Consider the following 25,581-nt stretch of genomic DNA (forward strand, 5'->3'; position numbering starts at 1 on the left):
CTAGTTGATTCGATTTACTACTAGTACACTAAAGTCTATGTTTCGTAGTAGCATTACAGCAATTCCTGGCTTCAAAGTCAACTTGTGATTACGTAGTCCCGAACATTTGATGTCATTTAGGAACTCTGGTGTGAACCACTCTTGTTGTACATCTTCATTCTCATCAGCTAGACATGTTGTGTCAGAACTGAAATACTCCTTTTCCATCCATAGAAAGATTGTCAAGACAAAATCGTTTACCTTCTCGACACTCTCAAGCGTGAGTGCAAGAATTTTCCTACTCTGAAAATACCTATAATCTTACATGTTTTGCAACAAATTTGGATATGCAAAGTCTACCAAATAAGAGAGAGGATCATCAATAGTTGTAATCAATAGATTATCTGAAATTTCAATTTCTGATTCATCACCAACAATAGAACCAATATTTCCATTTTCAACATCAAGTATCCAATTAGTAAATCTCTTCATTTCACCTTCATCTTGATCTGAAGAAGACATTAGAAGCCTCATGTTTGTATGCAGTTTCAGAACCTTACAAAACGACCACAGATGGGATGAGTTAATAGCGGATGCCAATATATCGTGTCTACTCCCTTTCGAAATCACCGGAAGTATCTGTCTGAAATCACCTCCTAGAACAACAACCTTACCACCAAATGATTGATGTGTCTTATGTTGATCGGTAACTGACATAAGATCCCTGAGCATCCAATCAAGTGCTTTAAAGCACATTTTATTGAGCATTGGAACTTCATCCCAAATTATTAAGCTACTTTGGATGAGCAGCTCAGCCTTCAAACTGCCATGCTTGATGTTGCAAGTAGATTCATCAGTAATTGTAATGGGTATTGAAAATCTAGAATGAACCGTTCTGCGACTAGGTAGGAGTAAAGACGCAATTCTACTGGATGCGACATTTAAAACAATCTTTCCTCTAGACCGAATATCAAAAGAAAGTACATTCCAAATAAATGTCTTACCACACCTACCATGCCCATAAACGAAGTAAAAACCACCAGAATCTGTAATAACAGCATTGAGTATCTCATCGAATAGTAACCTTTACTCATGAGTCATCTTTTGTTCCGTATATAAGTTTGTATGAGTCAACTCATTTGCGTCATATGCTAACTCCTCCTTTATTAGCTTATTCTAAAAAAGGCGAACATCAGACATCTCAGGATATGGCATTGTGACGTTAGGATTTTTGCTAGTAAAGAATTTTGTAAAAATATAGTCGCGTTGTAAGTATAGATTCTAAACCAACAGAAAATCCCTTCGTACAAATATTTTGGTTGTCACAAGTAACAAACCCCTTTAAAATTGATAACCGAGTATTTAAACCTCGGGTCGTCTTTTCAAGGAATTTCAGGGAGGTATGTTCTTATTATTGGTTATGCAAAGGTATATTTTGGGGTTTTCAAAAGGGTTGAACAAGTAATATAAAATAAAAAGTCGTCAAAATAATAACTAGTAAAGCTCTTGGCAAGGTATGAGAACTGGAAGTCCTATCCCAGTTATCCTTATCAATTGTGATGAGAATTGGATTTTTATCCCACTAAGTCAACCTCTAACTATGAAGGTAAGTTAAGTGGATGAATTAATTTTAATTCCTCAAGTCCTAGTCTTTCCTTGGAAAAGGCTAGAGTTAGTGAAACTCAAATTAATTCTTGAAGAATTCCAATTTTCAGTCAACAATGAGTTTGACAACTCAAGAGTTACCAATTAATCAACCAAAGCCAAGAATATAGAAAGCTAAACTAAAATCATAAATATCTGGAATACCTCAAACTGCATGAAGATGTCAATTCTAACATGGAAAATATTCATAAGCCAATTGGGCAACATAAATCAAACACAAGTAAAAGCATTAGAATATCTAAAAATAGAAGAGAAATATAAAGTAAAAGGAATATTGAACCTGTGGCTGAAGAAGAAATAAACCCTAATTTCTAAAAATCCTAATCCTAAATCCTAAGAGAGAAGAGAGGACCTCTCTCTCTAAAAACTACATCTAAATTGTGAAAAGTGAATTGTGGTCTGATCTGAAGTATCCTCTTCATTCCTCCACTTTGCAGTCTTTAATCTGTGTCTTCTGGGCTCGAAGCTGGGTTAGAAACAGCCCAGAAATCGCTGATTGTGAAATCTGGTCCGTACAGGTCGCGACAAAGTGACGCGGAGGCGTCATCCACGCGTTTGCGTGGAATGAGATTCGCAGATGCAACGCGTCCGCGTGGAGCGCGCGTTCGTGTCACCTATCTGTACGGCCACTATGGCAAATTATATATCAAATCGAAGCCCCGAACGTTAGCTTTCCAACGCAAGTGGAACCACATCATTTTGACCTCTGTAGCTCAAGTTATGATCGTTTTAGTACGAGAGGGTCAGGTTGACAGCTTTGCAGTTCCTTCAACTTCTTGTATTCCTTCCACTTTTGCATGTTTCCTTTCCATCCTCTGAGCCATTCCTGCCCTGTAATATCTGAAATCACTTAACACATATATCAAGGCATCTAATGGTAATAAGAGAGGATTAATATTAGCAATTATAAGGCCAAAGAAGTACGTTTTCAATCATAGCACAAAATCAGGAAGGAGAATGTAAAATCATGCAAATCATATGAATAAATGTATGAAAGATTGATAAAATCTACTCAATTAAGCACAAGATAAACCATAAAATAGTGGTTTTTCAACCTCCCCATACTTAAACATTAGCATGTCCTCATGCTAAACTCAAGAGAAGCTATAAAGGAGTGAAGAGGAATGATATAATGTATGAAATGCAACCTATCTATATGAATGCAACTATATGCAAAGATGATTCTACCTACTTGGTGGAAAAGTAAATAAATCTTTCGAGAACAAATATGAACTGGATTTCACTAATTCAAATCACAAAATACAATATAAATAACTTGCAAGAAGAAGATAGCTCATGAAAGCAGGAAACATAGAATTAAGCACTGAACCCTTACTGGTAGTGTATATCATTCTGACTCTCAAGTGTCTAGGGTCAATTCTCTCAATTCTCTACTACTCTTGCTTTCTATAGCTTGCTCTTCATCTAACAATCAACAAAAATTTAATGCACCAATACACAAATCAAGAGGTCTTTTAAGGGTTGTAATCGGGTTAGGGTCAAGGTAGGATTGTATTTGGCCAAGTGGACTAAAATCTGAATCCTTAATTAACATAAACTTTCCACCTAACTTAAGACAATCCATTTAATTAAAATACAAAATCTAACTTCCCATTAACTGTGTTTTCCACATATTCATGCATCCTAAATTTGAGTTCGGTACATATGCATTGATATTGCCATTTACTTTGGGGCATTTTTGTCCCCTTTTTATTTTTCTGCTGTTTTTTTTTTCTTTTCTTAATAAATTTTTTTTCAATGCATATGATTAAGATTTTGAATGCATAAACATGTTCTTAACATTTTTCACATTTTCACACAAAGTCTAACATACTCAATTCTCAAACCAAACGTTTTCAAACCCACTTTCCCCACACTTAATTTATGAGTGCTTTCATTAGTCTAAGCTAATCAAGGATTCAAATTAAGGACATTATTATTTTTCGCTTAGAGTTGATGATGTGCTAAAGTAAAGAACAAAGGGGTAAAATAGGCTCAACATTGGTTTGCAAAGGATAATGGAAGGGTAAGGACATATGGGTATGTAAGCTTAGTGAAACAAGGCCTCAATCATATAAGTGCATGCATACATCAAACAGTGGAAATATAGAATTAAGCAAGACAAAGATTACAATTTTAGAGAGAATAACACACAAAAATAAAATATATTGGTTGATAAAATGCAACCAATCAAATAGGCTCAAAATCTCACTGGTTTTGTGTGTTCAAGCTCTAAACTATGTTCCAAAATAATATTTCTTCATACAAGTTTTTTTTTCAAAAAGTTTTTAATTTAAATTAGTGAAATACTATAAAAAGTTTCTTGAAAAAGAAAATATTACTTCAACCAAGTGGTAAAATATGCACAAAATCAAACAAATATGCAAATGCAACAACTAACAAGGAAGATAAACCATTGGTGTTGAGATAAAAGGGTAACTAACCCATGGAGATCGGTACCGACCTCCCCACACTTAAAGATTGCACCGTCCTCGGTGCATGCAAAGCTGTACAGGTGGGCGGGGATTGTGGTTCCTCAGCTGGTGCTCGTTGTAGAGTCTTTCTCTTTACCCTTCCTGGTGGCCATCTTGAAAAGGGAGAAGAGAAAGGGACATGAAGTCAAAGGGATAGAGCAGAGAGGAGGGCAGTACAAGTGATAATCATGCTAAGGTAAAGAAGAATGTCGTTAACACATGGGCGTGACTCCATGAAATCAGGACAACAATGGAAACAGGGCATGATAAATTGAGGCATTTAGATGCAAGATGTTTATTGGCATGCTGGCAAAGGCATGAGTAGCATAAATCAAGCATTAAAAGCCATAATGTATTATTAGTCGTGAGAAACTTACAATAACGTTTGTATTGACAATTATATTCAATTAATAAAATATTGGAAAGGATTTTGTGAAAAGCAGGCATTAGAGTAGAAGGATAGAATAATTAAGAATGCACAATGCCATACGGGCTTTTTCATAAACACAAAGCATGCATATTAAATAAGGTATGAAAAGTATTAAATTGAACATGCAAGCACCCTTAAAAAAATGATATATAATTGTCAAACAATTTCTTAACAATCCACAAGCAAAATAATGATCCAAATAAATTTCCAACACCAATTAAAAGAAAAAAGAAAGAAAAAGAAAGGAAGGAAGAAAGAAATAAGAAGGAAAAGAAAAGATTTAGATTTGGGAAGAAAAGATAAGATATTTGGCTGATCTGGATAAGTTGTGCGGCGCTTGTGACGCGGACGCATGAGTGACGCGTTTGCGCGGATAGCGCTTCTATGAAATGACGCGTCCGCATCATCCACGCAGTCGCGTGGATCGATTTGTGCCATTAGAGCGAGGGCAGCCTCGCGGTCGCGCAACTCTCTGTTTGAAATGCATATTGCCAAATCCTTGGGTGACGCGATCACGTGGTTGACGCGATCGCATGGATGGCCTGAATTTGAAAACAGCGCGGACGCGTGGGTCACGCGTACGCGTGGCAAGGCTTGTGCTTCTAGCACGAGTCCAGCCCAATTCTAGCTCAACTTTCGGCCATACACCCTTTTTACGTCCATTTTGAGGCACGGGTTCGCGTGGGTGACGCGGACGCGTGGGGAGGCTATTTCGTTAATGGCGCGGACGCGTCAGCGACGCAGTCGCGTGGATCAAGTTGTGCCAAAGGCACGCCTCCAGCCACGCTTTCGCGTGACTCTCTGTTCAATTCTCTTTTCTTCAAAACGCACTGGTGACGCGGACGCGTCAGCGACGCTGCCGCGTCGCGTGCGTGCTTTTTTTTTGATGCAGTATGCAGAATGCAAAATGATATGGATATTATGAGTAATTCCAGGTTCAATAAAAAATAAAACTCGAAAACGAATAAAAATAAAAATGAAAAAGGAACGATCATACCACGGTGGGTTGTCTCCCACCTAGCACTTTTAGTTAAAGTCCTTAAGTTGGACATTTGGGGAGTCCTTTGTTATGGTGGCTTGTGCTTGTACTGATCCTTGAATCCCCACCAATGTTTGTAATTCCAATGGCCTCCGGGATCCCAAACTAGGCGCAGAAAGCCTTCAAGTAAGTTAAAGCAACTGACAAGGCCCCACGAGTGTTGATTGTTGGAATGAATTCCGGGGTCCCAAACCTTGCTTTTACACCCGTCTTCAAGTTGATTATCATGATTCCATCCGGGTGGTTCAGCTTTAGAATTCCCACTGAAGCAACCAAACAACTTCCTAGACCCATTCAGTTGAGCTTTATACCAACCTTTGCGTTTAAACTTTGAGCTTCCAACCCTAATGAACTTTGCAGGATAATTCTTACCACTAACCATCTTCCTCTTACTCTTAATGCCACATAGAGCTCTAAACTGACCATCCGTCTCTAGTAGCCCATATTCAAGTGGGAAAGTAAAGGATAAGGATAGAAATTTTACCCACTTGAACGTTGTGTTGGACGGTAATGGTCTTGGGAGAGATATTTCTAATGAATTTGCAAGCTCCACTCCCTTGTGCTCTTCTCTGACAACTTCCACCTCTTTGTAAGCTTCTTCAATTTCAACCTCTTTCTCTTGGTGGCTTTCTTCCAATTCAATCTCTTCTTCATTGTTTACCAAGGGCATGGGAGGTTGTGCTTCTTCTTCTTTAAACTCCATATCAAGTCCAATGGAAGAGGATTCAAATGTAGAAAAGAATTCATCAATGATGAATCTATCTCTTGATCATCCCCTTCAAAGTCTTCAACCATGAGATGCCTTGGAGGTTGTACACCCTCCTCAACATCAGTTTTAAATGTCTTTGAAGGAGGCTCTATAACTTGACTTTCCCATGGAGGTTCAGCATCTCCTAAGTCTTCAATCACTGCCTCCTCTTTTTCTTCAATAATTCCGGCTTCCTCCACTTGTTCCAATACCAAATCATGCTGCTCACTATCCACCGGAGTGCCTAACTTCTCCTTCCTGCTACGTTCTTCAGTAGATTCTCCACATGAAGCCATGGGGTTCCTTGAATGTCCGAACATCGGAAAGGTAATCGATTTATTGCTTGATCCAGGTGTTTAAGTATGAAATCGTATTCATCCTTGATGATTTCGTGTTCAACTATTTCTTCATCTTCAAGTACAAAATTCTCCTTGTTGTCTTCTTTCACTAGTTCTTCAATCGCGCTGTTGATGAGCGGATAATTTATACGCTTTTTGGCATTGTTTTTAGGTAGTTTTTAGTAAGTTCAAGCTACTTTTAGGGATGTTTTCATTAGTTTTTATGTTAAATTCACATTTCTGGACTTTACTATGAGTTTGTGTGTTTTTCTGTAATTTCAGGTAATTTCTGGCTGAAATTGAGGGACTTGAGCAAAACTCTGAAAAAGGCTGACAAAAGGACTGCTGATGCTGTTGGAATCTGACCTCCCTGCACTCAAAATGGATTTTCTGGAGCTACAGAACTCCAATTGGCTCTCTCTCAACGGCGTTGGAAAGTAGACATCCAAGGCTTTCCATCAATATATAAAAGTCCATACTTTATTCGGAAATTGACGACGTAACTTGGCGTTGAACGCCAAGTACATGCTGCTGTCTGGAGTTAAACGCCAGAAAAACGTCATGATCCGGAGTTGAACGCCCAAAACACGTCATAACTTGGAGTTCAACTCCAAGAGAAGCCTCAGCTCGTGGATAGATCAAGCTCAGCCCAAACATACACCAAGTGGGCCCCGGAAGTGGATTTATGCATCAATTACTTACTCATGTAAACCCTAGTAGCTAGTCTAGTATAAATAGGATAAGTTACTATTGTATTAGACATCTTTGGTCTCAGTTTTGTTTTATTCTTCATCTTAGGAGACTATTGATCACGTTTTGGGGGCTGGCCATTCGGCCATGCCTGAACCTTTCACTTATGTATTTTCAACAGTGGAGTTTCTGCACACCATAGATTAAGGGTGTGGAGCTCTGCTGTACCTCAAGTTTCAATACAATTACTATTACTTTCTATTCAATTCTCTTTTATTCTTATTCCAAGATATACGTTGCACTTCAACTTGATGAATGTGATGATCCGTGACACTCATCATCATTCTCACTTATGAACGCGCGTGATTGACAACCACTTCCGTTCTACCTTAGGCCGGGCGCATATCTCTTAGATTCCCCAACAGAATCTTTGTGGTATAAGCTAGATAGATGGCGGCATTCATGGGGATCCAGAAAGTCTAACCTTGTCTGTGGTATTCCGAGTAGGATCCTGGGAATCCGGAAAGTCTAACCTTGTCTGTGGTATTCCGAGCAGGATTCCGGTATTGAATGACTGTGACGAGCTTCAAACTCCTGAAGGCTGGGCGTTAGTGATAGACGCAAAAGAATCAATGGATTCTATTCCAACCTGATTGAAAACCGACAGATGATTAGCCGTGCTGTGACAGAGCATTTGGACCATTTTCACGGAGAGGATGGGATGTAGCTATCAACCAAGGGTGATGCCTCCAGACGATTAGCCGTGCAGTGACAGCGCATAGGACCATTTTCCCGAGAGGATTGAAAGTAGCCATTGATGATGGTGATGCCCTACATACAGCTTGCCATGGAAAGGAGTAAGAAGGATTGGAAGAGAGAGTAGTGAAGCAGAGTTTCAAGAGGAACACAGCATCTCCATACGCTTATCTGAAATTCCCACTCTTGATTTACATAAGTATTTCTATCCCTTTTTATTTTCCATTTATTATTAATTTTTGAAATCCATAAACCAATTTAATCTGCCTAACTGAGATTTACAAGGTGACCATAGCTTGCTTCATACCAACAATCTCTGTGGGATCGACCCTTACTCGCGTAAGGTTTATTACTTGGACGACCCAGTACACTTGCTGGTTAGTTGAACGGAGTTGTGAATTCAAATAGAGCCAATCATTAAATTTTATACAAGTACAAAGAGCATGGATCACAATTTCGTCCACCAGCTGTCAACTTCAACGGTCTCTACTACCTTCACCTTTAGTGCCTCCTCTAGCTCCTTATGAAGTATGGATTCGCGAAGATGATCCTCTCTCTCTTGTTCCATGTCAATAGTATCAGTGGAATCATGTTGCTCTTGGATTGATGGATGTTGGTGCTCTTCCATGGATGGTGGTGATGGGATGGGTGGATTAACGTTAGGATTTTTGCCAGTAAAGAATTTTATAAAAATAGTCGCGTTGTAGATATAGTTTCTAAACCAACAGAAATCCCTTCATACAAACGTTTTGGTTGTCACAAGTAACAAACCCCTTTTAAAATTGATAACCGAGTATTCAAACCTCGGGTCGTCTTCTCAAGGAACTGCAGGGAGGTATGTTCTTATTATTGGCTATGAAAAAGGTAAAATTGGGGTTTTTGGAAATAAGGAATGAATATGGCAAATAATTTAAATGACAATTAAAATAAATAAATACTGTAAAGCAAACTTTTGGCAAGGTATGAGAAATTGGAAGTCCAGACTTTGTTATTCTTAACAATAATAATGAAAGTTGAATCTTAATTCCACTTAGTCAACCTTTGCTAAAGCAAAGGAAAGTCAAGGGGTAAATTAGTTGACCTTCAACTCCTATTTATATGAATAAGTGGGTGAAGGATTGAATAAATCACTCAGATTAAGCACAAAATATATCATAAAATATGGGTTTATCATGGATTGTTATGTGGTTGAGATGGAAGTGCATTGGAGCTTGAGGGTTGAATATTGGGGGTATTTGGTGGTCCGATTTGGGCGGCGAGAGCTTGTATAGCAGAGTTTAGAGCGGCAAATGCTTTCTCCATGGAGGTTTGGGGTGGATAGGAGGGTTCATTTGTTGGGAGAAAAAGTTCATAACATGGAGGTGGTTCCTCTTGATAAGGATATGGAGATGGTGTATATTGAGGTGGTGGTTCTGGGTATGGTTCATATGGTAGTTGGTGTGGTGGACAAGGGTTGGGGTCATATGGAGGTGAATGGTGGAAAGGGGCTTGTGAGTGTGGTGGTTCAAAGCTATGTTGAGGAGGTAGTTCATTGGCATATGATGGGGCTTGTTGGTAACTACAAGGGGGTCCACCATATCTATCATCTTGGTATGCATTATAGAATGGTCTTCGTCTATGATATCTAGGAGGGTGTTGTTGCCTAAAGGGGTGATCATATCCTCTTGGCTCCATCCATCCTTGATTGCTTTGACCTTGATGCATATTCCTGTTATAGCTTTCTCTTCCTGCAACATAGTTGTAACCAGACTCATAGCCAAAGGGGTGAGAGTTTATAGTAGTAGGAGAAAATAAAAACAAAAACTAACAAAAAGAAAATATTTTGAAAAAGATTTGATATTTTTTTTTGAAAAATATTTACAATAACCAATAATAAGGCACACGTTTGCAATTCCCCGGCAACGACGCCATTTTGATGTTAGGATTTTTGCTAGTAAAGAATTTTGTAAAAATATAGTCGCGTTGTAAGTATAGATTCTAAACCAACAGAAAATCCCTTCGTACAAACGTTTTGGTTGTCACAAGTAACAAACCCCTTTAAAATTGATAACCGAGTATTTAAACCTCGGGTCGTCTTCTCAAGGAATTGCAGGGAGGTATGTTCTTATTATTGGTTATGCAAAGGTATATTTTGGGGTTTTCAAAAGGGTTGAACAAGTAATATAAAATAAAAAGTCGTCAAAATAATAACTAGTAAAGCTCTTGGCAAGGTATGAGAACTGGAAGTCCTATCCCAGTTATCCTTATCAATTGTAATGAGAATTGGATTTTTCTCCCACTAAGTCAACCTCTAACTATGAAGGTAAGTTAAGTGGATGAATTAATTTTAATTCCTCAAGTCCTAGTCTTTCCGTGGGAAAGGCTAGAGTTAGTGAAACTCGAATTAATTCTTGAAGAATTCCAATTTTCAGTCAACAATGAGTTTGACAACTCAAGAGTTACCAATTAATCAACCAAAGCCAAGAATATAGAAAGCTAAACTAAAATCATAAATATCTGGAATACCTCAAACTGCATGAAGATGTCAATTCTAACATGGAAAATATTCATAAGCCAATTGGGCAACATAAATCAAACACAAGTAAAAGCATTAGAATATCTAAAAATAGAAGAGAAATATAAAGTAAAAGGAATATTGAACCTGTGGCTGAAGAAGAAATAAACCCTAATTTCTAAAAATCCTAATCCTAAATCCTAAGAGAGAGGGGAGAACCTCTCTCTCTAAAAACTACATCTAAATTGTGAAAAGTGAATTGTGGTCTGATCTGAAGTGTCCTCTTCATTCCTCCACTTTGCAGCCTTTAATCTGTGTCTTCTGGGCTTGAAGCTGGGTTAGAAATAGCCCAGAAATCGCTGATTGTGAAATCTGGTCCGTACAGGTCGCGGCAAAGTGATGCGGAGGCGTCATCCACGCGTTTGCGTGGAATGAGATTCGCAGATGCGACGTGTCCGCGTGGAGCGCGCGTTCGCGTCGCCTATTTGTACGGCCACTATGACAAATTATATATCAAATCGAAGCTCCGGACTTTAGCTTTCCAACGCAAGTAGAACCATATCATTTGGACATCTGTAACTCAAGTTATGATCGTTTTAGTGCGAGAGGGTCAGGCTGACAACTTTGCAGTTCCTTCAACTTCTTGTATTCCTTCAACTATTTCGTGTTCAACTATTTCTTCACCTTCAAGTACAAAATTCTCCTTGTTGTCTTCTTTCACTAGTTCTTCAATCGCGCTGTTGATGAGCGGATAATTTATACGCTTTTTGGCATTGTTTTTAGGTAGTTTTTAGTAAGTTCAAGCTACTTTTAGGGATGTTTTCATTAGTTTTTATGTTAAATTCACATTTCTGGACTTTACTATGAGTTTGTGTGTTTTTCTGTAATTTCAGGTAATTTTTGGCTGAAATTGAGGGACTTGAGCAAAACTCTGAAAAAGGCTGACAAAAGGACTGCTGATGCTGTTGGAATCTGACCTCCCTGCACTCAAAATGGATTTTCTGGAGCTACAGAACTCTAATTGGCGCGCTCTCAATGGCGTTGGAAAGTAGACATCCAGGGCTTTCCAGCAATATATAATAGTCCATACTTTATTCGGAAATTGACGACGTAACTTGGCGTTGAACGCCAAGTACATGCTGCTGTCTGGAGTTAAACGCCAGAAAAACGTCATGATCCGGAGTTGAACGCCCAAAACACGTCATAACTTGGAGTTCAACTCCAAGAGAAGCCTCAGCTCGTGGATAGATCAAGCTCAGCCCAAACATACACCAAGTGGGCCCCGGAAGTGGATTTATGCATCAATTACTTACTCATGTAAACCCTAGTAGCTAGTCTAGTATAAATAGGATAAGTTACTATTGTATTAGACATCTTTGGTCTCAGTTTTGTTTTATTCTTCATCTTAGGAGACTATTGATCACGTTTTGGGGGCTGGCCATTCGGCCATGCCTGAACCTTTCACTTATGTATTTTCAACAGTGGAGTTTCTGCACACCATAGATTAAGGGTGTGGAGCTCTGCTGTACCTCAAGTTTCAATACAATTACTATTACTTTCTATTCAATTCTCTTTTATTCTTATTCCAAGATATACGTTGCACTTCAACTTGATGAATGTGATGATCTGTGACACTCATCATCATTCTCACTTATGAACGCGCGTGATTGACAACCACTTCCGTTCTACCTTAGGCCGGGCGCATATCTCTTAGATTCCCCAACAGAATCTTCGTGGTATAAGCTAGATAGATGGCGGCATTCATGGGGATCCGAAAAGTATAACCTTGTCTGTGGTATTCCGAGTAGGATCCTGGGAATCCGGAAAGTCTAACCTTGTCTGTGGTATTCCGAGTAGGATTCCGGTATTGAATGACTGTGACGAGCTTCAAACTCCTGAAGGCTGGGCGTTAGTGACAGACGCAAAAGAATCAATGGATTCTATTCCAACCTGATTGAGAACCGACAGATGATTAGCCGTGCTGTGACAGAGCATTTGGACCATTTTCACTGAGAGGATGGGATGTAGCTATCAACCAAGGGTGATGCCTCCAGACGGTTAGCCGTGCAGTGACAGCGCATAGGACCATTTTCCCGAGAGGATTGAAAGTAGCCATTGATGATGGTGATGCCCTACATACAGCTTTCCATGGAAAGGAGTAAGAAGGATTGGAAGAGAGAGTAGTGAAGCAGAGTTTCAAGAGGAACACAGCATCTCCATACGCTTATCTGAAATTCCCACTCTTGATTTACATAAGTATTTCTATCCCTTTTTATTTTCCATTTATTATTAATTTTCGAAATCCATAAACCAATTTAATCTGCCTAACTGAGATTTACAAGGTGACCATAGCTTGCTTCATACCAACAATCTCTGTGGGATCGACCCTTACTCGCGTAAGGTTTATTACTTGGACGACCCAGTACACTTGCTGGTTAGTTGAACGGAGTTGTGAATTCAAATAGAGCCAATCATTAAATTTTATACAAGTACAAAGAGCATGGATCACAATTTCGTCCACCAAGTTTTTGGCGCCGTTGCTGGGGATTGTTCGAGTATGGACAACTGACGGTTCATCTTGTTGCTCAGATTAGGTAATTTTCTTTTCAAAAATCTTTTTCAAAATTTTTCTTTTCTTTTTCGTTTTTTTTTTCTAAAAATATTTTCGAAAAAAATCAATAAAAATACAAAAAAATCATAAAATCATAAAAACCAAAAATATTTTGTGTTTCTTGTTTGAGTCTTGAGTCAATTTTTAAGTTTGGTATCAATTGCATGCTTTAAAATTTTTTTGCATTTTTCGAAAATTTCATGCATTCATGGTGTTCTTCATGATCTTCAAGTTGTTCTTGACAAGTCTTCTTGTTTGATCTTGATGATTTCTTGTTTTGTGTTATTTGTTGTTTTTCATGTGCATCTTTGCATTCATATTTTCCATGCATTAAAGATTTCTAAGTTTGGTGTCTTGCATGTTTTCTTTGCATTAAAAATTTTTCAAAAATATGTTCTTGATTTTCATCATGATCTTCAAAGAGTTCTTGGTGTTCATCTTGACATTCATAGCATTCTTGCATGCATTCATTGGTTTGATCTAAAAATTTCATGCATTGAGCATTTTTGTTGTTTTTCACTCTCATCATTAAAAATTCAAAAAATTCAAAAAAAATATCTTTTCCTTATTTCCCTCCAAATTTTCGAAATTTTGGGTTGACTTGGTCAAAAATTTTTAAAATTAGTTGTTTCTTACAAGTCAAGTCAAAATTTCAAATTTTAAAAATCTTATCTTTTCAAATTCTTTTTCAAAAATCACATCTTTTTCATTTTTTTATTTTTCGAAAATTTCAAAAATCTTTTTCAAAATATTTTCAAAATCTTTTTCTTATCTTTACATCTAATTTTCGAAAATTAGCTAACAACTAATGTGATTGGTTCAAAAATTTGAAGTTTGTTACTTTCTTGTTAAGAAAGGTTCAATCTTTAAGTTCTAGAATTTTATCTTGTAGTTTCTTGTTAGTGAAGTAAATAATTTCAAAATTTTTGAATTAAATCTTTTTATTTTTTTATTTTTTTTATTTTGATCTTTTTCAAAAATTTTATCTTTTTCAAAATTTGATTTCAAAATATCTTATCTAACTTATTATCTTCTTATCTTTTTCAAATTTGATTTCAAATCTTTTTCAATCAACTAACTAACTTTTTGTTTGTTTCTTATCTTTTTCAAAACCACCTAACTACTCTTCCCTCTCTAATTTTCGAAAATATCTCACCCCTTTTTCAAAAATTCTTTTTAATTAACTAATTGTTTCATGTTTTAAATTTTAATTACACTTCATCTCTAATTTTCGAAAATTACTAATCTCTTTTTCAAAATTATTTTCGAAATTTCCCTTTTCTTTCCTTATTCTATTTGATTATTTATTTACTAACACTTCTCTTCACCTCTCTTCATCTAAATATCCGAACCCCTTCTATATTCTTCTACCCCTTTCTTCTTCTACTAACATAAAGGAATCTCTATACTGTGACATAGAGGATTCCTCTTTCTTTTCTTGCTTTCTCCTCTTTCATATGAGCAGGAACAAGGATAAAGGCACTCTTGTTGAAATTGATCCAGAACCTGAAAGGACTCTGAAGAGAAAATTAAGAGAAGCTAAGTTACAACAATCCAAGAAACAACCTTTCAGAAATTTTTGAACAAGAGAAGGAGATGGCAGCGGAAAATAATAATAATGCAAGGAGAATGCTTGGTGACTTCACAAAGCCAACGTCCAAGTTTGATGAAAGAAGCATCTCCATTCCTGCCATTGGAGCCAATAATTTTGAGCTTAAGCCTCAACTAGTTGCTTTAATGCAACAAAACTGCAAGTTTTATGGACTTCCATCTGAAGATCCTTATCAGTTTTTAACTGAGTTCTTGCAGATCTGTGAGACTGTAAAGACGAATGGAGTTGATCCTGAAGTCTACAGACTCATGCTTTTCCCCTTTGCTGTAAGAGACAGAGCTAGAATATGGTTGGATTCACAACCCAAGGATAGCCTGGACTCCTGGGATAAGCTGGTCACAGCCTTCTTGGATAAATTCTTTCCTCCTCAAAAGCTGAGCAAGCTGAGAGTGGATGTTCAAACCTTCAAACAAAAAGATGGTGAATCCCTTTATGAAGCTTGGAAAAGATACAAGCAGCTGACCAAAAGATGTCCATCTGACATGTTTTCAGAATGGACCATATTAGATATATTCTATTATGGTCTCTCTGAATTTTCGAAAATGTCATTGGACCATTCTGCAGATGGATCTATTCACCTGAAGAAAACGCCTGAAGAGGCTCAAGAACTCATTGACATGGTTGCAAACAACCAATTCATGTACACTTCTGAGAGGAATTCTGTGAATAATGGGATACCTCAGAAGAAAAGAGTTCTTGAAATTGATGCTCTGAATGCCATATTGGCTCAGAACAAAGTGTTGACTCAACAGGTCAACATGATCTCTCAAAATCTGAATGGATGGCAACATGCATCCAACAGTACTAGAGAGGCAGCTTCTGAAGAAGCTTATGATCCTGAGAACCCTGCCATGGCAGAGGTCAATTACATGGGTGAACCTTATGGAAACACCTATAACTCATCATGGAGAAATCATCCAAATTTCTCATGGAAGGATCAACAAAAACCTCAACAAGGTTTTAACAATGGTGGACGCAATAGGCTGAGCAATAGCAAGCCATATCCATCATCTTCTCAGCAACAGACAGAGAATTCTGAACAAAACACTTCTAATTTAGCCAATATAGTCTCTGATCTGTCAAAGGCCACTTTCAGTTTCATGAATGAAACAAGATCCTCCATTAGAAATTTGGAGGCACAAGTGGGCCAGCTAAGTAAGAAAGTCATTGAAACTCCTCCCAGTATTCTTCCAAGCAATACAGAAGAGAACCCAAAAGGAGAGTGCAAGGCCATTGATATACTCAACATGGCCGAATGCACAAGGGAGGAGGAGGACGAAAATCCTAGTGAGGAAGACCTCCTGGGACGTCCCTCAAGCAAGAAGGAGTTTCCTATTAAGGATCCAAAGGAATCTAAGGCTCATATAGAGACCATAGAGATTCCATTAAATCTCCTTCTGCCATTCATGAGCTCTGAAGACTATTCTTCCTCTGAAGAGGATGAAGATGTGACTGGAGAGCAAGTTGCTCAATACTTAGGAGCTATCATGAAGCTGAATGCCAAGTTGTTTGGTAATGAGACTTGGGAAAGTGAACCTCCCTTGCTCATTAGTGAACTAGATACTTGGATTCAGAAAACTCTACCTCAAAAGAAACAAGATCCTAGCAAGTTCCTAATACCTTGTACCATAGGCACCATGACCTTTGAAAAAGCTCTGTGTGATCTATGGTCAGGGATAAATCTTATGCCACTCTCTGTAATGGAGAAGCTGGGGATCATTGAGGTACAGCCTGCCTTGTTCTCATTGCAATTGGCAGACAAGTCATTGAGACAAGCTTATGGAATAGTAGGGGACGTGTTAGTAAAGATTGAAAGCCTTTACATCCCTGCTGATTTCATAATCTTAGACACTAGGAAGGAAAAGGATGATTGCATCATCCTTGGAAGACCTTTCCTAGCCACAGCAGAAGCTGTGATAGATGTCAACAGAGGTGAATTAGTTCTTCAATTGAATGAGGACTACCTTGTGTTTAAGGCACATGGCCACCCCTTTGTGACAAAAAAGAGTAAGCATGAAGAGCTTCTCTTAGTTCAGAGTCAAGAAGAGCCCCCACAGTCAAACTCTAAGTTTGGTGTTGGGAGGCCACAACCAAACTCTAAGTTTGGTGTTAAGATCCCATATCCAAACTCTAAGTTTGGTGTTGGCAACTATACAACATTGACCTGATCACCTTGTGGCTCCATGAGAGCCACTGTCAAGCTAGTGACATTAAAGAAGCGCTTGTTGGGAGGCAACCCAATTTTATTTATCTAATTTTTATTTTATTGTTATTTTGTGTTTTATTAGGTACATGATCATGAAGAGTCACAAAAAAATCATAAAAATTAAAAACAGAGTAAAAAACAGCAGAAGAAAAAAATCACACCCTGGAGGACGCACAGGCTGGCGTTCAACGCCAGTAAGATGCATCTGGCCGGCGTTCAACGCCAGAACAGAGCACCATTCTGGCGCTGAATGCCAGAAACAAGCAACATTCTGGCGCTGAACGCCAGGAATGTGCCTGGAGAAGAAAAGCTGGCGCTGAACGCCAGTAACAAGCATGAAACTGGCGTTCAACGCCAGAAACATGCTTTACATGGGCGTTGAACACCCAGAACGTGCACCAATGGGCGTTTAAACGCCAGCATGGTGTGCAAAGGCATTTTACATGCCTATTTGGTGTAGGGATGGAATTCCTTGACACCTCAGGACCTGTGGACCCCACAGGATCACCTCAGGATCTGTGGACCCCACAGAATCCCCACCTACCATATTCCCACCTTACCTCCTAATCCTAGTTTTTGTGATTACTCTTCCCCATGTCACACTTCCCAACAACTTTCACCAATCACCTCAATTCCTCTTCCCAATCAACCCATTCACCACTCACATCCATCCACTCTTCCCCATACACCCCACCTACCTTCAAAATTCAAAACCATTTTCCCACCCATTCCCACCCTAAATGGCCGAATACACACTACCCCCTCTCCTATAAATACCCTTCCATTCTACTTCATTTTCACACAACATAACCCCTTCTTCTTCACTTGGCCGAACCTTCATCTCTCCCTCTCTACCATATTCTCTTCTTCTTCTTCTTCTCTTCTTTCTTCTATTGCTCGAGGACGAGCAATATTTTAAGTTTGGTGTGGTAAAAGCATAAACTTTTTTTTCCATTACCATCAATGGCACCTAAGGCCGGAGTATCCTCTAGAAAAGGAAAAGGGAAGACAAAAGCTTCCACCTCCGAGTCATGGGAGATGGAAAGATTCATCTCTAAGAGCCATCAAGACCACTTCTATGATGTTGTGGCAAAGAAGAAGGTGATCCCTGAGGTCCCTTTCAAGCTCAAAAAGAATGAGTATCCGGAGATCCGACATGAAATCCAAAGAAGAGGTTGGGAAGTCCTAACCAACCCCATGCAACAAGTCGGAATCTTAATGGTTCAAGAGTTCTATGCCAATGCATGGATCACTAGGAACCATGATCAAAGTATGAACCCGAATCCAAAGAATTATCTCACAATGGTTCGGGGGAAATACTTAGATTTTAGCCCGGAAAATGTAAGATTGGCGTTTCACTTACCCATGATGCAAGAAGATGAACGCCCCTACACTAGAAGGGTCAACTTTAATCAAAGGTTGGACCAAGTCCTTATCGACATATGTGTGGAAGGAGCTCAGTGGAAGAGAGACTCCAAAAGCAAGCCAGTCCAACTAAGAAGACTGGACCTCAAGCCTGTGGCTAGAGGATGGTTGGAGTTCATTCAACGCTCCATCATTCCTACTAGCAACCGATCTGAAGTTACTGTGGATCGGACCATCATGATTCATGGCATCATGATTGGAGAGGAAGTAGAAGTTCATGAGGTCATCTCCAATGAAATCTACAAAATAGCCGACAAGCCCTCCAATATGGCACGGCTAGCTTTTCCTCACCTTATTTGCCATCTATGTTACTTAGCTGGAGTTATCATAGAAGGAGACATCCTCATTGAAGAGGATAAGCCCATCACCAAGAAAAGGATGGAGCAAGAAAGAGAAGCCCTTCACGGTTCTCAAGAGATGCATGAGGAAGTTCATCACCAAGAAATCCCTGAGATGCCTCAAGGGATGCACTTTCCTCCCAATAACTATTGGAAGCAACTCAACACCTCCTTAGAAGATTTAAGCCACAATGTGGAACAATTAAGGGTGGAACATCATGAGCACTCCATCATTCTCCAAGAAATAAGAGAAGATCAAAGAGCAATGAGGAAGGAGCAACAAAGGCAAGGAAGGGACATAGAAAAGCTTAAGAACATCATTGGTCCTTCAAGAAGAAGACGCCACTAAAGGTGGATTCATTCCTTGTTCTTATTTCTTTCTGCTTTTCGGTTTTTAATGTTGTGTTTATCTATGTTTTGTGTCTTTATTTCATGATCATTAGTATGTAGTAACTATGTCTTAAAGCTATGAATAAATTCCATTAATCCTTCACCTCTCTTAAAAGAAAAATGTTTTAATTCAAAAGAACAAAAAGTACATGAATTTCGAATTTATCCTTGAATTTAATTTAATTATATTGATGTGGTGACAATACTTTTTGTTTTCTGAATGAATGCTTGAACAGTGCATATTTTTTATCTTGTTGTTTATGAATGTTAAAACTGTTGGCTCTTGAAAGAATGATGAACAAAGAGAATTGTTATTGATGATCTGAAAAATCATGAAATTGATTCTTGAAGCAAGAAAAAGCAGTGAAAATTAAAAAGCTTGCGAAAAAAAAATGGCAAAAAAAAGAAAGAAAGAGAAAGAAAAAGCAAGCAGAAAAAGCCAATAGCCCTTAAAACCAAAAGGCAAGGGTAAAAAAAGGATCCAAGGCTTTGAGCACCAATGGATAGGAGGGCCCAAGGAAATAAAATCCAGGCCTAAGCAGCTAAATCAAGCTGTCCCTAACCATGTGCTTGTGTCATGAAGATCCAAGTGAAAAGCTTGAGACTGAGTGGTTAAAGTCGTGATCCAAAGCAAAAAGAGTGTGCTTAAGAGTTCTGGACACCACTAACTGGGGACTCTAGCAAAGCTGAGTCACAATCTGAAAAGGTTCACCCAGTTATGTGTCTGTGGCATTTATGTATCCGGTGGTAATACTGGAAAACAAAGTGCTTAGGGCCACGGCCAAGACTCATAAGTAGCTGTGTTCAAGAATCAACATGCTTAACTAGGAAAGTCAATAACACTATCCGAAATTCTAAGTTCCTAGAGAAGCCAATCATTCAAAACTTCAAAGGAAAAAGTGAGATGCCAAAACTGTTCAGAAGCAAAAAGCTACAAGTCCCGCTCATCTAATTATAATTAATATTCATTGATATTCTGGAATTTATAGTATATTCTCTTCTTTTTATCCTATTTGATTTTCAGTTGCTTGGGGACAAGCAACAATTTAAGTTTGGTGTTGTGATGAGCGGATAATTTATACGCTTTTTGGCATTGTTTTTAGGTAGTTTTTAGTAAGTTCAAGCTACTTTTAGGGATGTTTTCATTAGATTTTATGTTAAATTCACATTTTTGGACTTTACTATGAGTTTGTGTGTTTTTCTGTAATTTCAGGTAATTTTTGGCTGAAATTGAGGGACTTGAGCAAAACTCTGAAAAAGGCTGACAAAAGGACTGCTGATGCTGTTGGAATCTGACCTCCCTGCACTCAAAATGGATTTTCTGGAGCTACAGAACTCTAATTGGCGCGTTCTCAATGGCGTTGGAAAGTAGACATCCAGGGCTTTCCAGCAATATATAATAGTCCATACTTTATTCGGAAATTGACGACGTAACTTGGCGTTGAACGCCAAGTACATGCTGCTGTCTGGAGTTAAACGCCAGAAAAACGTCATGATCCGGAGTTGAACGCCCAAAACACGTCATAACTTGGAGTTCAACTCCAAGAGAAGCCTCAGCTCGTGGATAGATCAAGCTCAGCCCAAACATACACCAAGTGGGCCCCGGAAGTGGATTTATGCATCAATTACTTACTCATGTAAACCCTAGTAGCTAGTCTAGTATAAATAGGATAAGTTACTATTGTATTAGACATCTTTGGTCTCAGTTTTGTTTTATTCTTCATCTTAGGAGACTATTGATCACGTTTTGGGGGCTGGCCATTCGGCCATGCCTGAACCTTTCACTTATGTATTTTCAACAGTGGAGTTTCTGCACACCATAGATTAAGGGTGTGGAGCTCTGCTGTACCTCAAGTTTCAATACAATTACTATTACTTTCTATTCAATTCTCTTTTATTCTTATTCCAAGATATACGTTGCACTTCAACTTGATGAATGTGATGATCCGTGACACTCATCATCATTCTCACTTATGAACGCGCGTGATTGACAACCACTTCCGTTCTACCTTAGGCCGGGCGCATATCTCTTAGATTCCCCAACAGAATCTTTGTGGTATAAGCTAGATAGATGGCGGCATTCATGGGGATCCAGAAAGTCTAACCTTGTCTGTGGTATTCCGAGTAGGATCCTGGGAATCCGGAAAGTCTAACCTTGTCTGTGGTATTCCGAGTAGGATTCCGGTATTGAATGACTGTGACGAGCTTCAAACTCCTGAAGGCTGGGCGTTAGTGATAGACGCAAAAGAATCAATGGATTCTATTCCAACCTGATTGAAAACCGACAGATGATTAGCCGTGCTGTGACAGAGCATTTGGACCATTTTCACGGAGAGGATGGGATGTAGCTATCAACCAAGGGTGATGCCTCCAGACGATTAGCCGTGCAGTGACAGCGCATAGGACCATTTTCCCGAGAGGATTGAAAGTAGCCATTGATGATGGTGATGCCCTACATACAGCTTGCCATGGAAAGGAGTAAGAAGGATTGGAAGAGAGAGTAGTGAAGCAGAGTTTCAAGAGGAACACAGCATCTCCATACGCTTATCTGAAATTCCCACTCTTGATTTACATAAGTATTTCTATCCCTTTTATTTTCCATTTATTATTAATTTTTGAAATCCATAAACCAATTTAATCTGCCTAACTGAGATTTACAAGGTGACCATAGCTTGCTTCATACCAACAATCTCTGTGGGATCGACCCTTACTCGCGTAAGGTTTATTACTTGGACGACCCAGTACACTTGCTGGTTAGTTGAACGGAGTTGTGAATTCAAATAGAGCCAATCATTAAATTTTATACAAGTACAAAGAGCATGGATCACAATTTCGTCCACCAGCTGTCAACTTCAACGGTCTCTACTACCTTCACCTTTAGTGCCTCCTCTAGCTCCTTATGAAGTATGGATTCGCGAAGATGATCCTCTCTCTCTTGTTCCATGTCAATAGTATCAGTGGAATCATGTTGCTCTTGGATTGATGGATGTTGGTGCTCTTCCATGGATGGTGGTGATGGGATGGGTGGATTAACGTTAGGATTTTTGCCAGTAAAGAATTTTATAAAAATAGTCGCGTTGTAGATATAGTTTCTAAACCAACAGAAATCCCTTCATACAAACGTTTTGGTTGTCACAAGTAACAAACCCCTTTTAAAATTGATAACCGAGTATTCAAACCTCGGGTCGTCTTCTCAAGGAACTGCAGGGAGGTATGTTCTTATTATTGGCTATGAAAAAGGTAAAATTGGGGTTTTTGGAAATAAGGAATGAATATGGCAAATAATTTAAATGACAATTAAAATAAATAAATACTGTAAAGCAAACTTTTGGCAAGGTATGAGAAATTGGAAGTCCAGACTTTGTTATTCTTAACAATAATAATGAAAGTTGAATCTTAATTCCACTTAGTCAACCTTTGCTAAAGCAAAGGAAAGTCAAGGGGTAAATTAGTTGACCTTCAACTCCTATTTATATGAATAAGTGGGTGAAGGATTGAATAAATCACTCAGATTAAGCACAAAATATATCATAAAATATGGGTTTATCATGGATTGTTATGTGGTTGAGATGGAAGTGCATTGGAGCTTGAGGGTTGAATATTGGGGGTATTTGGTGGTCCGATTTGGGCGGCGAGAGCTTGTATAGCAGAGTTTAGAGCGGCAAATGCTTTCTCCATGGAGGTTTGGGGTGGATAGGAGGGTTCATTTGTTGGGAGAAAAAGTTCATAACATGGAGGTGGTTCCTCTTGATAAGGATATGGAGATGGTGTATATTGAGGTGGTGGTTCTGGGTATGGTTCATATGGTAGTTGGTGTGGTGGACAAGGGTTGGGGTCATATGGAGGTGAATGGTGGAAAGGGGCTTGTGAGTGTGGTGGTTCAAAGCTATGTTGAGGAGGTAGTTCATTGGCATATGATGGGGCTTGTTGGTAACTACAAGGGGGTCCACCATATCTATCATCTTGGTATGCATTATAGAATGGTCTTCGTCTATGATATCTAGGAGGGTGTTGTTGCCTAAAGGGGTGATCATATCCTCTTGGCTCCATCCATCCTTGATTGCTTTGACCTTGATGCATATTCCTGTTATAGCTTTCTCTTCCTGCAACATAGTTGTAACCAGACTCATAGCCAAAGGGGTGAGAGTTTATAGTAGTAGGAGAAAATAAAAACAAAAACTAACAAAAAGAAAATATTTTGAAAAAGATTTGATATTTTTTTTTGAAAAATATTTACAATAACCAATAATAAGGCACACGTTTGCAATTCCCCGGCAACGACGCCATTTTGATGTTAGGATTTTTGCTAGTAAAGAATTTTGTAAAAATATAGTCGCGTTGTAAGTATAGATTCTAAACCAACAGAAAATCCCTTCGTACAAACGTTTTGGTTGTCACAAGTAACAAACCCCTTTAAAATTGATAACCGAGTATTTAAACCTCGGGTCGTCTTCTCAAGGAATTGCAGGGAGGTATGTTCTTATTATTGGTTATGCAAAGGTATATTTTGGGGTTTTCAAAAGGGTTGAACAAGTAATATAAAATAAAAAGTCGTCAAAATAATAACTAGTAAAGCTCTTGGCAAGGTATGAGAACTGGAAGTCCTATCCCAGTTATCCTTATCAATTGTAATGAGAATTGGATTTTTCTCCCACTAAGTCAACCTCTAACTATGAAGGTAAGTTAAGTGGATGAATTAATTTTAATTCCTCAAGTCCTAGTCTTTCCGTGGGAAAGGCTAGAGTTAGTGAAACTCGAATTAATTCTTGAAGAATTCCAATTTTCAGTCAACAATGAGTTTGACAACTCAAGAGTTACCAATTAATCAACCAAAGCCAAGAATATAGAAAGCTAAACTAAAATCATAAATATCTGGAATACCTCAAACTGCATGAAGATGTCAATTCTAACATGGAAAATATTCATAAGCCAATTGGGCAACATAAATCAAACACAAGTAAAAGCATTAGAATATCTAAAAATAGAAGAGAAATATAAAGTAAAAGGAATATTGAACCTGTGGCTGAAGAAGAAATAAACCCTAATTTCTAAAAATCCTAATCCTAAATCCTAAGAGAGAGGGGAGAACCTCTCTCTAAAAACTACATCTAAATTGTGAAAAGTGAATTGTGGTCTGATCTGAAGTGTCCTCTTCATTCCTCCACTTTGCAGCCTTTAATCTGTGTCTTCTGGGCTTGAAGCTGGGTTAGAAATAGCCCAGAAATCGCTGATTGTGAAATCTGGTCCGTACAGGTCGCGGCAAAGTGATGCGGAGGCGTCATCCACGCGTTTGCGTGGAATGAGATTCGCAGATGCGACGTGTCCGCGTGGAGCGCGCGTTCGCGTCGCCTATTTGTACGGCCACTATGACAAATTATATATCAAATCGAAGCTCCGGACTTTAGCTTTCCAACGCAAGTAGAACCATATCATTTGGACATCTGTAACTCAAGTTATGATCGTTTTAGTGCGAGAGGGTCAGGCTGACAACTTTGCAGTTCCTTCAACTTCTTGTATTCCTTCAACTTTTGCATGCTTCCTTTCCATCCTCTGAGCCATTCCTGCCCTGTAATCTCTGAAATCACTTAACACACATATCAAGTTATCTAATGGTAATAAGAGAGGATTAATATTAGCAATTATAAGGCCAAAGAAGTACGTTTTCAATCATAGCACAAAATCAGGAAGGAGAATGTAAAATCATGCAAATCATATGAATAAATGTATGAAAGATTGATAAAATCTACTCAATTAAGTACAAGATAAACCATAAAATAATGGTTTATCACATTGATTGATTGTCTTTTAAAGATCTCGCATTACTGTTAAGTATCTTCTCAATCTCAATAAGGCAAAGGTTTTTCAATTCATCATCAGTTATGTTTAGTCCTAGCAAAAGCACATGGTGGTTTTACGAAATATTTAATAAGTAATTCCAAAATAAAACTATTAATATTATTAATAAAAATAAAAATAATAAGAGAATACAATCTTGATATAAAAAAAAGACATAGTAAAATACCTTTATTTTTCAAATCTTTTCTCCTCTCATATAGTATTCCATCAGCTAATAATGTCCAACTTGCATTCCAAACACGCTTTGAGTTGCTAATGCTATTAGATATCAGTAGCATTGCAAATAGTTTTCTCAATTGATGACCAGATTCAAGGTTAGCTACCTCATTAATAGCTGCAATGAATTCCCTATCATCGCACAGTAATCCCATGGAATAGCAAGCATCTTGGAAGCTAGAATATGTAATTCCATTAACTGTCCTAATAGACTCATATGTTGTGCAACCTCTCTGAACAGCTAACAATATTCTCATATAGTAAATATCACTTGTACCCGGTGGAACATAATTTAACCCCCAATAGAATACCAT

At 38.4% G+C, this 25,581-nt stretch overlaps 1 protein-coding gene across 1 annotated transcript; it reads right to left on the reverse strand.

Moving 5' to 3' along the window:
• Positions 1 to 25,581, reverse strand: LOC130934396 (uncharacterized). Its single transcript, XM_057863971.1, has 4 exons — positions 25,218 to 25,581; positions 25,019 to 25,084; positions 340 to 1,025; positions 1 to 282 (listed from the first exon to the last, which is right to left on the reverse strand). The coding sequence occupies exons 1-4, from the start codon at positions 25,579 to 25,581 to the stop codon at positions 1 to 3; spliced, it is 1,398 nt and encodes a 465-aa protein (XP_057719954.1).

The sequence above is a fragment of the Arachis stenosperma genome, chromosome 6 (genome assembly GCF_014773155.1).
Source record: "Arachis stenosperma cultivar V10309 chromosome 6, arast.V10309.gnm1.PFL2, whole genome shotgun sequence".
Lineage (NCBI taxonomy): Eukaryota > Viridiplantae > Streptophyta > Magnoliopsida > Fabales > Fabaceae > Arachis > Arachis stenosperma.